General features: G+C 36.3%; 1 protein-coding gene across 8 annotated transcripts; it reads left to right on the forward strand.

Moving 5' to 3' along the window:
* Positions 1–749: 749 nt before the first annotated feature.
* Positions 750–10,774, forward strand: fbxo6.1 (F-box protein 6, tandem duplicate 1). 8 transcript variants are annotated; one of them, NM_001447121.1, is made up of 7 exons: positions 750–1,051; positions 1,665–1,785; positions 2,287–2,545; positions 2,792–2,901; positions 3,012–3,107; positions 5,536–5,671; positions 9,435–10,774. In NM_001447121.1, exons 4-7 carry the CDS (start codon positions 2,822–2,824, stop codon positions 9,594–9,596), a joined length of 474 nt encoding a protein of 157 aa, NP_001434050.1. In that variant the 5' UTR covers positions 750–1,051; positions 1,665–1,785; positions 2,287–2,545; positions 2,792–2,821; the 3' UTR covers positions 9,597–10,774. The 8 variants fall into 8 exon arrangements, with proteins under 8 accessions (NP_001434050.1, NP_001434047.1, XP_087162369.1 ...); NM_001447118.1 differs by having other exon boundaries at positions 2,792–2,834; XM_087306243.1 differs by lacking the exon at positions 750–1,051 and adding an exon at positions 1,376–1,526.
* Positions 10,775–13,604: the final 2,830 nt, after the last annotated feature.

The raw sequence follows: 13,604 nt of genomic DNA on the forward strand, positions 1-13,604 counted from the left end.
TGTATGATCCTTTTATTTTAGTAAACTAACCTGCAGATTCTTAAATTAATGAATTGACTTCAACTATATATATATATATATATATATATATATATATATATATATATATATATATATATATATCTTTTGCATTTTGACAGCAACTTAATACATCCTTGCTGAATCAAAATAATAAAATTGCATTAATTAAGATGTCTTGCATGTCAGTTGGAACAGAATACTTATTACTGCACACTTGATGTCATCATAAATATATTTTTTTATCTTTTCAATATAAAGATTTTGCAGTTATGTGAAATGTATGACCAACTAAATTTTGTGATTTTTCCTGTGTTTCTGACAAAAAATAAAGTAGTACTGGTTATTTCATATATATATATATATATATATATATATATATATATATATATATATATATATATATATATATATATATATATATATACACACACACACACACACACACACACACACACACACACACACACACACATCCACAATTATGAACTGTTTTGTTTAAAGAATTATTCAGATATATATATATATATATATATATATATATATATATATATATATATATATATATATATATATATATATATATACACACACACACATTAACTTTCATATTATTTATATTGTAACTCATCTTCATGCATTTGGGAGATACAAAAATCGTCTCATATTAATTCCACTGGGACATCAACTGTCGTCACTCATAGATATATATCTATGGTCATCACTGTTATGGGCGGAGCTTTGACGCAATGTGGATAGTGTTGCAAATTTAGTGACTTTGTTGCTAGATTTAGCGACTTTTCAGACCCCCCTAGCGACTAATCTTTTTGTGTGTCACTAGAGATTTTTACAGACTGTAATTTGTCCATACTGTACCGTCCCTACTCTTCTCAACGAGCTGCGGGTGATGCCGCCGGCCCTTTCCCCGCCTGACAGGCGGCGCAGTCCACGTACAGAAGCCTCACCAGCAGCCTGAGAGCAGATCACTCCTTTGCGTACCGACGACAAATAATTTAGCACCAGTGGTGTGAAGGTATTTCCTTTGTACAGTCAAACCGATCTGCTTCTTTATTTAAACAATTTAATTTGACCGTTTATTCTTTTCTTGTTCAAAGATATTTTAAGTCAGAGTTTCTTAACTTATCTGAGTTTATTACGTCTGGGAGTTTCCTGCAAATTCACTACACATCTATACTGATGTATTGTGTACGCTTTGTGACATGCTTACACAAAGCGTAGTGCAAATATAAATACCCCATTATTAACCATGGGCTGGTAAACAAACAGAAATGCCTGGACGTGATTACGTCAGTAATATGCAAATTGACGTATGACGCAATCTAGCGACTCTTCTGCCAGAGCTTAGCGCTTTTTTGTTGAAAATAGTTGCAACAGTAATCCGTACTTTCAGTTTGGAAGAAAGTTGAGAAAACTAACGGTAACAGGACCTTTAACGCAACACGGTAGTCGATGGATGTTTTCGCAGTAAAAGTATAACCTTATCTGTGGTTAGAGACTGTGAAATTTGACTAAGTAACGTTAAACTATTTGTGTTTCTGTTTCTGGGTTTTTTACCGCACGAATTTTGTCTGACAAATTCATCAATCGATACGATTTTTGAACTTTTGAAGTGTTTTCACTCTTAGGTCAATACGGGCAGAAGTGACTTCGACGTCATCTTTAAAGGAGAATATGGGCCAGGCTGAAAGCAGAAACACAGATGCACCTTTGACGGATTTGAGGTCCTTTGAAAGCAGATCGGCGGCAGTAAGCTGATCAATTCTCGGTCTCAGTTTATGTTTTTGAATAATGAACAGCATGCATGACAATGATTATTGATTCGATCAAACCAACAATGTTGAAAATGGCTTTCCTTAGACCAACTTAACATGAACATGATAGCCTACACTCTGGTGGAGGTGGTACCTTTTCAAAAGGTACAAATTTGTACCTTAAAGGTCCATATTAATACCTCAAGGATACATATTAGTACCTAAAAAGTACAGAAGTCTTCCTTTTAAATATTTTAGGTACTAATGTATACTTTTAAAGTACCAATATGGACCATTTAAGTACAAATGTGTACCTTTTTTAAAAGGTACACATTTGTACTTAAATGGTACAAATGTGTATAATGTCAACCCAGTGACAGCTCGCATACTTTTATTTCTCAGTTTAATGACCAGCTAAAATCACTAAACCAGCAAGCATGTTCTGCAGTCTGATTTTCCTACTGGTTTGGAACTTAGTTATAATTCTGCTTTTTAGTTTTCAGGTGTGATGGCAGTTGTTCCTCTAACTGTTGTTGAGGAGATCTTGCTGAACCTGCCTGCTCGTGTAGTGAATGAATGTCGTCTGGTGTGTCAAGAGTGGAAAGAGCTGGTGGACAGTTCTGCACACTGGAGAGAGCGCTGTCGCAGAGAGGGCATTCAGCCCTGCAATGCTTCCAGACCGCCAGAGGATTGGCGCCAGTTTTACTTTATGACTAAGAAACGACGAAACCTGATCAAGAATCCTAAAGCTGAAGGTGAGTCACGTCTATATCATTGACATTTGACAATTGACAAAAATTCCAGTGACAGAGATAAACTGAGATAAAATAAAGTTAGCTTTCATATTTTGACTATTTCTGATGTTTTATTTATGTAAAGTAATCGCTTAGTTTTAGTCAACAATAACCTTAATTTACATAAATCAGTTTGAACAATAAATGTGTTGATTAAAATGTGATATATATATATATTTTTTGCTTTCTTCTGTGATGTTTTGTTAGATTCACTTACAGGATGGGAGTTTGTAGATAATGGAGATGACGGGTGGGTATCAGGAAAATAGGAAGCCATTTTCAGATGACAGTCAACCAAATTTTGCCACATCTTATGAGTATGTTTGATGTTTCAGATGCTTCAGAAAAGTTTTTTAGCATTAGGGATATTGAAATCAGTCATCAATTACAATGTACATATAAATCACTAACAGACTTTTTTTCTCAGGTTATGTTTGAAAAAACAGCTGATTGATTTGCAGAAAGAAGGCTACAGCACTGCTTTCATGGATGAGGTGCAACCTCACATCAAAATCTCAGACTGGTGAGCATTTACGCTACAATGTCTTCTTCCTCTTCAAAGATTATAACAGTTTTATTGGTAATGTGGCAATTAGGGGTGCATCACAGATGCCACAGTTTGGTACGGTTTGAGGTTTTGGGCCAATGGTACAGTTCAGTTAAATTTTCTAAGCAAAATTTGATTCACTTCTCAGTTAATAATAGCATTAATTAAACTTTAAAACTTTATTACCTTTATACATTGGCTTCACATGTTTCTGTCTAATGCAGTCAGCCGATCTTAAACTAAAAGTGGTTCCTCGCTGCATGCGAGTGCACCTGTACATACTCTCATATACAACTTAATCAATGTGTATGCACCTATAAACTCTCGTACATGAATATTAATTCAGTGGGGGCATAAACACGCAAATAACACATAAAAAATACAACTCTTAAATGTATATACAATTAGTTGTGTATATGCATACATGGAAGTAATTTCATATGTGGATACGCATGAAGTTTTCAGTTCAAACAGAAGGCGTTTCAGTGTAAAAGGAAGCCATTTCAAAAGTTTGAGTGTAAATAGAAGAGATCTGTTTTATCATGTATCAGGTTATTGCAAAGCTTCATTCATTTTCTTTTCAGCTCAGTCCCTTTATTAATCTGGGGTCGCCACAGCGGAATGAACCGCCAACTTATCCAGCATATGTTTTTATGCAGTGGATGCCCTTCCAGCTGCAACCCATCTCTGGGAGTCATCCATACACACTTATTCAAATTCATGCACTATGGACAATTTAGCCTACTCAATTCACCCATACCGCATGTCTTTGGACTGTGGGGGGAAACCAGATCACCCAGAGGAAACTCTCGAAGCACAGGGAGAACATGCAAACTCCACACAGAAACGCCAACTGACCCAGCCGAGGCTCGAACCAGGGGCCTTCTTGGTGTAAGGTGACAGCACTACCTACTGCGCCACCGCATCATTATTTTAAACATGTTTTTGTCTAATATTAGTTTTAGCTAAACCACACAAATTTAGCTCAGCTATATATTTTTACAGCAGTTGGCGTCAAGCATTTTAGTGCAATATCCTGTTTACTGGCTATAAATATAATATATATAAAGGTTTTCTTTTTTATGTCCAAAATTTTCCAACCTTCCATATTTTAATAATTTTTGAAATTAACTTTTGTGTTTCACAATAATAGAATTTAAGGACACCGTATCAGAGTTGCGTCTAATCCACTTTCAGCATACTTAAGTAGTGTCTTATCTGCAAGAATCCGACATGACTAGAACATACCAGGGGCCTCATGTAAGAAGACTTGCGTTGAATTCATACTAAAATATTGCGTACGCACAAAGCTGTAAATGTGCGTATGCAGTAAAAAATTCAGATGTATGAAACACTGCGTACACGGAATCCCACGCATAGTCTCTTTGTACATCTGAATGAACGTGAAACTGAACGAAACATGCACGAGCGCAAATCCCTCCCTGCCTCCTCCCCCATATGAATATGCAAATGATTCTACTTTGGCAAAACCCAACGAAAAAGCAATGGCAAAAGCAAGCAAGACGAGAAACTTTGAACAGAATGTGATTTGGAGGTGCTCCTATCGGTGGTAGACCAGAGAAAAAGTGTGTTATTTGCAAGTTTGTCCTCCGAAATTAATAACAAAAGAAAAAAATAGAGTGAGAGAGTTAAGCTGATGTGGTTTACACAGTTGGGTCTGAACATTGAGTGGATAAAAAAAGAAATAGTGCGATGTATAGGTGTAAAATTGTGAAATGTCTTTAACAGCATGAGTGGCGTAGCTCCTAAAACGCATGGCAACATGTTTTGACACGTTCGACCATGAACTCAGTTCGAATCCAGCGTCTGATGAACTCATTCTTTTTTTCCCCCACTACATATCAGATTTTGCCTTCTCTTCATCACGAGGAAGACAAGTAGGAATCATTAATAAGTGTGTGCATCATATTTTATTTGCACATTTATTGAATGGAAATATTTCTGATTCACGTATACAAATTCATCTTCAGATGGTGCCTTTATAGCAATGTGTGTGCAGTAGATTGCCCCAATTACATTGGGCAAACCAGCGACCGCTGCAAATTCCGCTTTTATGTTTGGCTGGTCAACTGCATGGTATGGAAACGCTTATACGTAGACATGCGGATAAACCCGTCTCATACAGCTGCCATTGCACGGCTCAGACACTTTACAGTGTGCAATTCAACATAAATTCCTCCAGGAGTCACCAATGGAAATAAAACAGACAAACACAAGAAACGCACGTACGCCAGGCATGAAGTTGGCGTGGACCAGCGCACATTCCCGCGTTCATTTCATCGTTAGTTTTTTTTCTACTTTGTGGTTTTCTATATTTGTTGGAATAAAGAAGTCTGACAAGGCGTATTACAGTCAGCATGCTTATGTGTTGTGTTATTGGCAGGTATGGACCATACTTTGATGGTGGATGTGAGTATCAAATCTGTGTGGAGCTGCTTGATCAGAAGAAGGAGCCAATTGATACCTTTCAGCCTGAGAAAGTGGTCATTGAACAGTGGAATGATGAGCCATGGTGTAAAGTGAGTTGATAATACTTCAAGCTTTTTTGTTATTACAGTGGCCTACACATTTTTAAGGGTCATTTTAAAGGTTCATTAAATGGAGCACCTCATTGCTGTTCAGCAATATTTTTGAAGCAAATGTTTTCTTCGTGGCTGCACGGTGGCGCAGTGGGTCGCACATTTGCCTGACAGCAAGAAGGTCGCTTTGTTCGAGTTTGCATGTTCTTCCCATTTTCGTGTGGGTTTCTTCCAGGTCCAAAGACATGCACTATAGGTGAATTGGGTGGGCTAAATTGTCCATAGTGTATATGTGTGAATGAGAACGTATGGATGTTTCCCAGTGATGGGTTGCGGCTGGAGGGGTATCCGCTGCATAAAACATATGCTGGATAAGTTGACAGTTCATTCCATTGTGGCGACCCCAGATTAATAAAGGGACTAAGCCGAAAAGAAAATGAATGAATGAATGAATGTTCCCTTCTAAAAGTGCTTGTTAACATGAGTTACCACTCTGGCTGGTTTCACAGAGACCAGAACTCTGTTGCTTGAATAATCAGGAAAATTCTTACTGTCAGTGTAATTTATAAACAAAAATGTGTTCTACTCTTTATAGGCAGGTGACTGACTTACTTTTTAGGTTTTCTTTGAGAGAATTGTACTAAAAGTGTAATGTCTATTAGGAGACGTCAGTGTATCAGAACCATTAATATGCTAGTTGATCAAACTCAATAATAACAATATGTTAAATGGCCTGTGAGGTATTTTGAGCTGAACCTTTACAGACACATTTTGAGGATTTATATTATATCTTGTGAAAAAGAGAATACAAACCCAAATCAGAAAAAATGGCACAGTATGAAAAACACATTTTTAAAATTATTTCTAAATTTACTGACTTGTTTTTCATTGCAGACAATACAACAAACATTTTTAATGTGTTCCTCAATATGTCAACAGGTGATTTTAATTATGATTTGGTACAAAAGCAACAACCAAGAAAGGTCTAGTCCTACAGTGGGTATGGGAATTATTCAGTCTCCCTTAAAGTTTTCACTCTGTTATATTGCAGCCATTTGCTAAAACCATTTAAGTTCTTTTTTTTTCTCATTAAAGTACACAAAGCACCCCATATTGACAGAAAAACACAGAATTGTTGACATGTTTATAGGTTTATTAAAAAAGAAAAACTGAAATATCACATGGTCCTTATTATTCAGACCCTTTGCTGTGACACTCATGTATTTAACTCAGGTGCTGTAACATTTCTTCTGATCATCCTTGAGATGGTTTTACATCTCATTTCAGTCCAGCTGTGTTTGACTGATTGGACTTGATTAGAAAAGCCACACACCTGTCTATATAAGACTTTACAGCTCACAATGCATGTCAGAGCAAATAAGAATCATGAGGTCAAACGAACTGCCTGAAGAGCTCAGAGACAAAATTGTGGCAAGGCACAGATCTGGCCAAGGTTACAAACACGTTCTGCTGCACTTATGGTTTCTAAAAGCACAGTGGCCTCCATAATCCTTAAAAGGAAGATGGTTGGGATGACCAGAACCCTTCCTAGAGCTGGCAGTCCGATCAAACAAAGAAGTCAGGGGAAAAAAAACCTTGGTGAGAGAGGTAAAGAAGAACTCAATGATTACTGTATCCAGAGATGCAGTTGGGAGATGGGAGCAAGCTGTAGAAAGTCAACCATCATCTCAGCCATCCACCAGTCGGGGATTTATGTCAAAGTATGTCAAAGGAAGCCTCTTCTCAGTGGAGTTTGCTAAAAAAAAACATGCAGCCTCAAAGATGGTGAGAAATGAGATTATCTGATCTGATGAGATCAAGATAGAACTTTTTGGCCTTAATTTTAAGCGGTATGTGTGGAGAAAACACTGCTCATCACCTGTCCAATACAGTCCCAACAGTGAAGCATGGTGGTGGCAGCATCATGCTGTTGGGGTGTTTTTCACCTGCAGGGACAAGACAACTGGTTGCACCTGAGGTAAAGATGAATATGGCAAGGTACAGGGATATCCTGGATGAAAACCTTCTCCAGAGTGCTCAAGACCTCAAAGTGGGCCAAAAGTTTACCTTCCAACAAGACAAGGACCTAAGCACACAGCTAAAATATCTAAGGGGTGGCTTCACAACAACTTCGTAATTGTTCTTGAATGGCCCAGCCAAAGCCCTGACTTAAACCTTATTGAGCATCTCTGGAGAGACCTAAAAATGGCTGTCCACCAATGTTTACCATATAACTTGACTGAACTGAAGAGGATCTGCAAGGAGGAATGCAGAGTATCGCCAGATTCAGGTTTAAAAAACTTCTTGTATCTTTCCGAAAAAAAAAAAAAACTCATGGTTTTATCAGATCAAAAGGATGCTTTTACTAAATACTGAGCAATGAGTCTGAATACTTAGGACCCTGAATACTTAGAACCATGTGATATTTCAGTTTTTATTTTTTAAAGAGAGAGTGAAAAATTTAAGGGGATCTGAATACGTTCCGTACCCACTGTATAGTGGCAAAGATGGGCCGTAGACCACCAGTTTGCCAACAAATAGGTGAGAAAATGTTCCTCAAAGAAAGATAGGAAGGCAATTTTTAGTGCGTAAAGGACAAGGACACAAGCCTACGCTAAACAACCATGATCCCTCAGGTGGCTGCATCAAGAATCTTCATTCATATATAAGGGATTTCACCACATGAAATGGCTCAAGACTACTTTGGCAAATCTTAAAGTACCACTATACGTAGTTACATCCACAAATGCTAGTTAAAACTATTTTGTGCTAAAAGGAAGCACAATGTTAACAGTGTCCAGAAATGCCATCAATTTCTTTGGGCTTGGAGGCATTTGGGATGGATCATCACACAGTGGAAATGTGTACTGTGGTCATAGAATCAGATTTTTAAGGTATTTTTTTAAAATAAGAAATGGAGGCTGTGTGCTCTGGACCAAAGCGGAAAATAATCATCCAGACTATTACCAGCAGCAAGTCTAAAAGTCAACACTTCTGTGATGCACCCCTAATGGTGAAAAGTACACAGAGATTTTGAAGCACAATATGTTGCCTTCCTTTTCAGGTATGCCCATTAAAATTTAAAACTTTAAGACAATGCAAAACCACATTCTGCACACATTACAAAGTCCTGTCTGTAATAGGACAAAATTACACCTGAAACACTTTATCACTTGGTGTCTTCAGTCTCTTAAACATCTTTTAAGTGCTGTAAAAAGGAATGGCAACGTTACAAAGTGGTAAATGCTTTCATGTTCCAACTGTTTTTGAAATGTGTTGAAGAACCAAAATTATTTGTTTGTTTTGAAGAAAAAAGCGATAAAAATCACAAGGAACACATTAAATGATGTTTGTTGTATTGTCTGCAATGAAATGCAAGTTAAAGTTAATTTGGAAATCACTACATTCTTTTTTTATTTGTGTTTTCCATACCGTCCCAACTTTTAATGTTTTGTGGTTGTAATCGGTATCCTTCCATAACATTAAAAAAATAATAAGAAAATGTTTATGACAGATTTGACAAGTTTTGTTGCCTTGGTAATGTCAAGTTGTCATGACAAAGACACTGACAGGTTGTGATGTGTTTGTTTGTTAAGTTGTCATAAAGTGTCATCTTTGCATTTAAAATGTTATAACTGAGCGAATTTCCAAATTTCCAGCGTTTTCAAAAGTCTTGGTTTTCAAGTGTCAAAAACAGGAGAGTTCTGTGGATGTAAACATAGGAGAAGTTGTACTTTAAAAGTTTTCTTCTACTCTATTTCAGATGACTCACGTCTTCAAGGATTATGGACCTGGTGTTCGGTTTATCCGTTTCACTCATGGAGGGAAGCACACCCAGTTCTACTCAGGCTATTATGGAATAAGAGTCACTAACAGTAGTGTGGAGATCTGCCCAGCTGCAGAGAGAGAGTCATTTCCTGCATGATTATTTTATACATTTTCTTTTTGACTTGGTTACTTTAGAGCTGTGCAATCAATCGAAATTCCGGTTTCTAACGATTATGAAAAACCATTAACCGAGATAAACGATTATTCCATCATATACTGCCCCTTTCCAGTTGTACACATTTGTTGCTTTGCAAAGCTCAGCTCCACGTGAAAATGACTAAAAGCATGTACTGTACTGTAACTTTTGCAGCACTGGATGTGCATTATTAATATTTTTATAAGTGGGAAAAAGGACCTGCTGTTGTGAGTGCGCGCCACGCTTAGCCTCTGACAGGCTCTTAGACGAGCAGAGCACACATATCTAATGCCATCTTAATGTGAGCACTTTAATGGTCAAATACATGCACATTCTCAATGTTTAGTGATTATTCATATTAGCCCTCATTTGTGTAACAAACAAACAAGTTGAGAATCAAAAGACACGTGAAAGAGAAACTATACCAAAGCCGCACTATTCTTAAAGAGACAGTGCGCAATATCCCTGCTGCTGACTGTTTTTATCATTTAACCAAACAACAAAAGGAGAAAAGCCCTCACTGCTCTTGACTGAAGGACTTTTGTAGCTAAAGTTTTTTCTATACAGTGAAGATGCTTAAAGCACAGTTAAAACATGACAGATTTAAAGGGGTGGTCCAGAATGTCATTTTAAGATGCAGAGCAATGTGTGCTCATGTTTCACTTGATGGAAATCGTGTTATCTTTTCATGGATCTCACTTTGATTATAGACAGCTACTTAGCTAACATGAAAACGACTGTCATATTTCCTAGTTCCTCTGAAAGGCCCGCCCTCAAGTGACTCTGATTGGTCATCGTCATAATGTGCTGCAATTCACAGATCGGCTCCACGTCACGCCTGTAAAAGCGCACGCTTTTCTGCTGTCAACCTCCTGCCTGCTCTCTAAAATAAAATCTGACAAGTGTCTGTAACGAGTAAAAAGGGGGTGCTTTAAGAGCATTTGCCATTGTGCGTGCGTCTATGTGTGTGTGTGTGTGGTGTAAATGTTGTCTGCATCTATGTGTGTATGTGTGTGAATGTGTGAACTTTCTGTAACAAGCGCATGTGCGCTGGACTTTCTTTTTCTGTGATGCTCAGATTAAGTTATTTTCTGTAATATATCGTGACAGAAGAATAAAGCACAAGATGTGGGATGCTACCTGTGTGAGCCTTATTGGTTTTTTGCTGCTACCACGAGTCCACGAGGTGAGCTATCCTGTATTTTTTTAATTCTATGCATTACACGACGTCTTTCACATATATCCAGAATATGCAGGTGTAAGTAATATAAATCATCCACATATCTTTTGCGACTTCATTATCTGAGATGTGAAATGTATGGAAAAGCTGCCTAAAGAGAAGCAATGCAAAGTCCTGCACACACATAAGAGACAGGAACGTGCTGGTGGAGTCTGTGTTTGTTTACAGCAGTTTGACTGATAAATATGAATATAGCTTAATCGTTTGCTCGCAAAGCAGCATTTCCCATTGTTTACATCGTTGCTACATCATAACTTACCGTTAACGCTAGACACTGTACATGTCATGATCAATTTTAACAAATAAAAACACTTACAGGTTGTAGTTCACAGCTTCTGCTTTGAGGAGATTTTAGCCAAATCCAGAACTGAACTGAGAGAATTTCTGGAGGCTGTTTTGTCAAATCATACTTGCTGTGTATTTTATAATTCTCTGGAACATAATTAATATTGAACTGTAAGCACTTCTGTCTTTGTGTCGTGTCCTTTGGAAGCCCAAATACAGAAACAGACGAAGCTCTGTGGAAACAGCAGCGTTTAGATGCATTTTTAGCTTCATCTCTGCTTTAACGTTACAGCGCCTTTGGCCACGGCCTGTAGCTGTGCAGTGTGGGGTGCGCAGTAAACGTACCTTTGTGATTTCACAGGCGGCGGAAGTATTTTTTTGGAGTCCCCAACATTTGTTCATTGTAGGCTTTGCTAAGCTAATTCTGTAAAAACCAAGGTCTCCCTTTGCATTGAACTTAGAACTTTTTACATTCAGAAATGTTGTTTATGTTCACACAGCTACATTACACATCAACTAAAGTTTATAATATAATATCATAACGGACCACCCCTTTAATAACTCATTTGTAATAACTGATTTATTTTATCATTGCTATGATGACAGTACATATTTTACTAGATATTTTTCAAGGTACTAGTATTTAGCTTAAAGTGACATTCAAAGGCTTAATTGGTGTAATTAGGCAAGTAATTGTAAAACAGTAGTTTCTTCTGCAGACAATCAAAAATATATAGCTTAAAGGGGCTAATAAAATTGAGCTATTAAAATAGGTTTTAAAATATTTAAACCTGCTTTTATTCTTGCCGAGATAAAACAAATAAGCCTTAATCCAGAAGAAAAAATATTATAGGAAATACTTTTCAAAAATTCCTCTGTTAAACATCATTTAGCAAATATTAATATATCAAAAAAAATCACAGAAGGGTGAATAATTTGGACTTCAACTTATAATCATTTTAAATAATTCCCAATTCACCCTAACCAGCAACCTTCTTGCTGTAAGGCAATCATGCTACCCACTGCGCCATTTTGACGCCCATGATTTTTTATATTACTAAATTCAGCAGGAACAAAAGTAACATTCAGGTGAGGTATTCTAATGACATATAGGAGTTCATCTGTATGTGCTGCTTATGAAGTGAACAATTAATTAAATGCAATACATACATCTATAAATAGACAATAACCTTTGAAATGTGAATAAAGTTTGAACTAATTTATTCTATTATGCTGGTCCCTCTATTTAATGGAAGCCTGTTAACACCACAGGATAAAAAAGTCTAATTATAATGATGATAATAATATTAAAAAATATCTATAATAAAGAGATTTTATGTAATTATTGATTTATTTTTCTCAGAGTTGCACATTTGTTTCTTACATTTGTAAGTTTTAGGCATTTCTCGTGATTCAAAGGTCAGAATTTTCTGATTTTTATAACTCAAATTTGCACATTACGTTTGTGTAGAAACATCTGAATTGTGGGATGTAAACTCATAATTGCAAGGAAGTCAGAATTATGAGGAAAAATGTCACAAATTCCTTTTTTCCCTTTTGTGGCTGAAAGAAGCTTCTGTACCAATTTATTAATAACCAATTTTAATTTACTGACTGTAAATCCTTTATACACTTTATATAAGCTACTGCCAACCTAACTTTAGCTTGTAACAGTTAAACAAAGTATGAAATTTTGTGAAGGAAATCAACATCGACCATATATAAAATATGTCTCAGTGTTTGTATAGATATATTTATTAAAATGATATTTTAGTCACCAAAAATATTTAGAAGTTGAAAGATAATACAATTAAATTCAAGCTAAATATTGCCAAAAAAAATTTACAAAACTTTAGAATTATCATCAGTTATTTTGTTAGATAAGCTCCAGATTTGTCTTCAGTACTGATTAATCTGATGTATTTACAAATATAACATTGCATAGCTTTGAACATTGTAGACTCAAGAACAACTATCACTGAAGCATGAACAAAAAGAAAACCTGTGTGGAGCATTCGGGTAACAGTATTAATCAACTGCAGGTAAACTTTTGAATGACACAATTTTGACTAAATTAGCTATTACTGTATTTTCGTTTGTGGACTAAGTGTGAACATCTTTTCTGTGAAATCTATTATTCAGGTCAATAATGGAAAAAAACAAAACAAGGATACTTTTATATTAGTAAACTAACCTGCAGATTCTGCACAATGTAATTAATTGACTTCAGCTGTATATTTAAAAAAAATTGTGTCATTAAGGCATTTTGACAGCAACTTAATACATCCTTGCTGAATCAAAATAATAATATTGCATTAATGTAGTACAAGATGTTTTGCATGTCAGTTGGAACAGAAGACTTATTACTGCACACTTGACTTCAATGTAAATATAAATTTGTGTCTTATCAATGTAAAGATTTTGCAGTTATACGTGAAATGTAT

Source organism: Danio rerio, chromosome 23 (assembly GCF_052040795.2).
Source record: "Danio rerio strain M-AB ecotype USA chromosome 23, GRCz13ab, whole genome shotgun sequence".
Classification (NCBI taxonomy): Eukaryota; Metazoa; Chordata; class Actinopteri; order Cypriniformes; family Danionidae; genus Danio; species Danio rerio.

Bases quoted from the DNA above. Each gene is read 5' to 3' on its own strand.
- fbxo6.1 (NM_001447118.1), top strand. From the start codon at position 1,711: ATGGGCCAGGCTGAAAGCAGAAACACAGATGCACCTTTGACGGATTTG. The intron at 1,786-2,286 runs GTAAGCTGATCA...TCTGCTTTTTAG, and splicing joins TTGAAAGCAGATCGGCGGCA to TTTTCAGGTGTGATGGCAGT. The intron at 2,546-2,791 runs GTGAGTCACGTC...ATGTTTTGTTAG, and splicing joins CAAGAATCCTAAAGCTGAAG to ATTCACTTACAGGATGGGAG.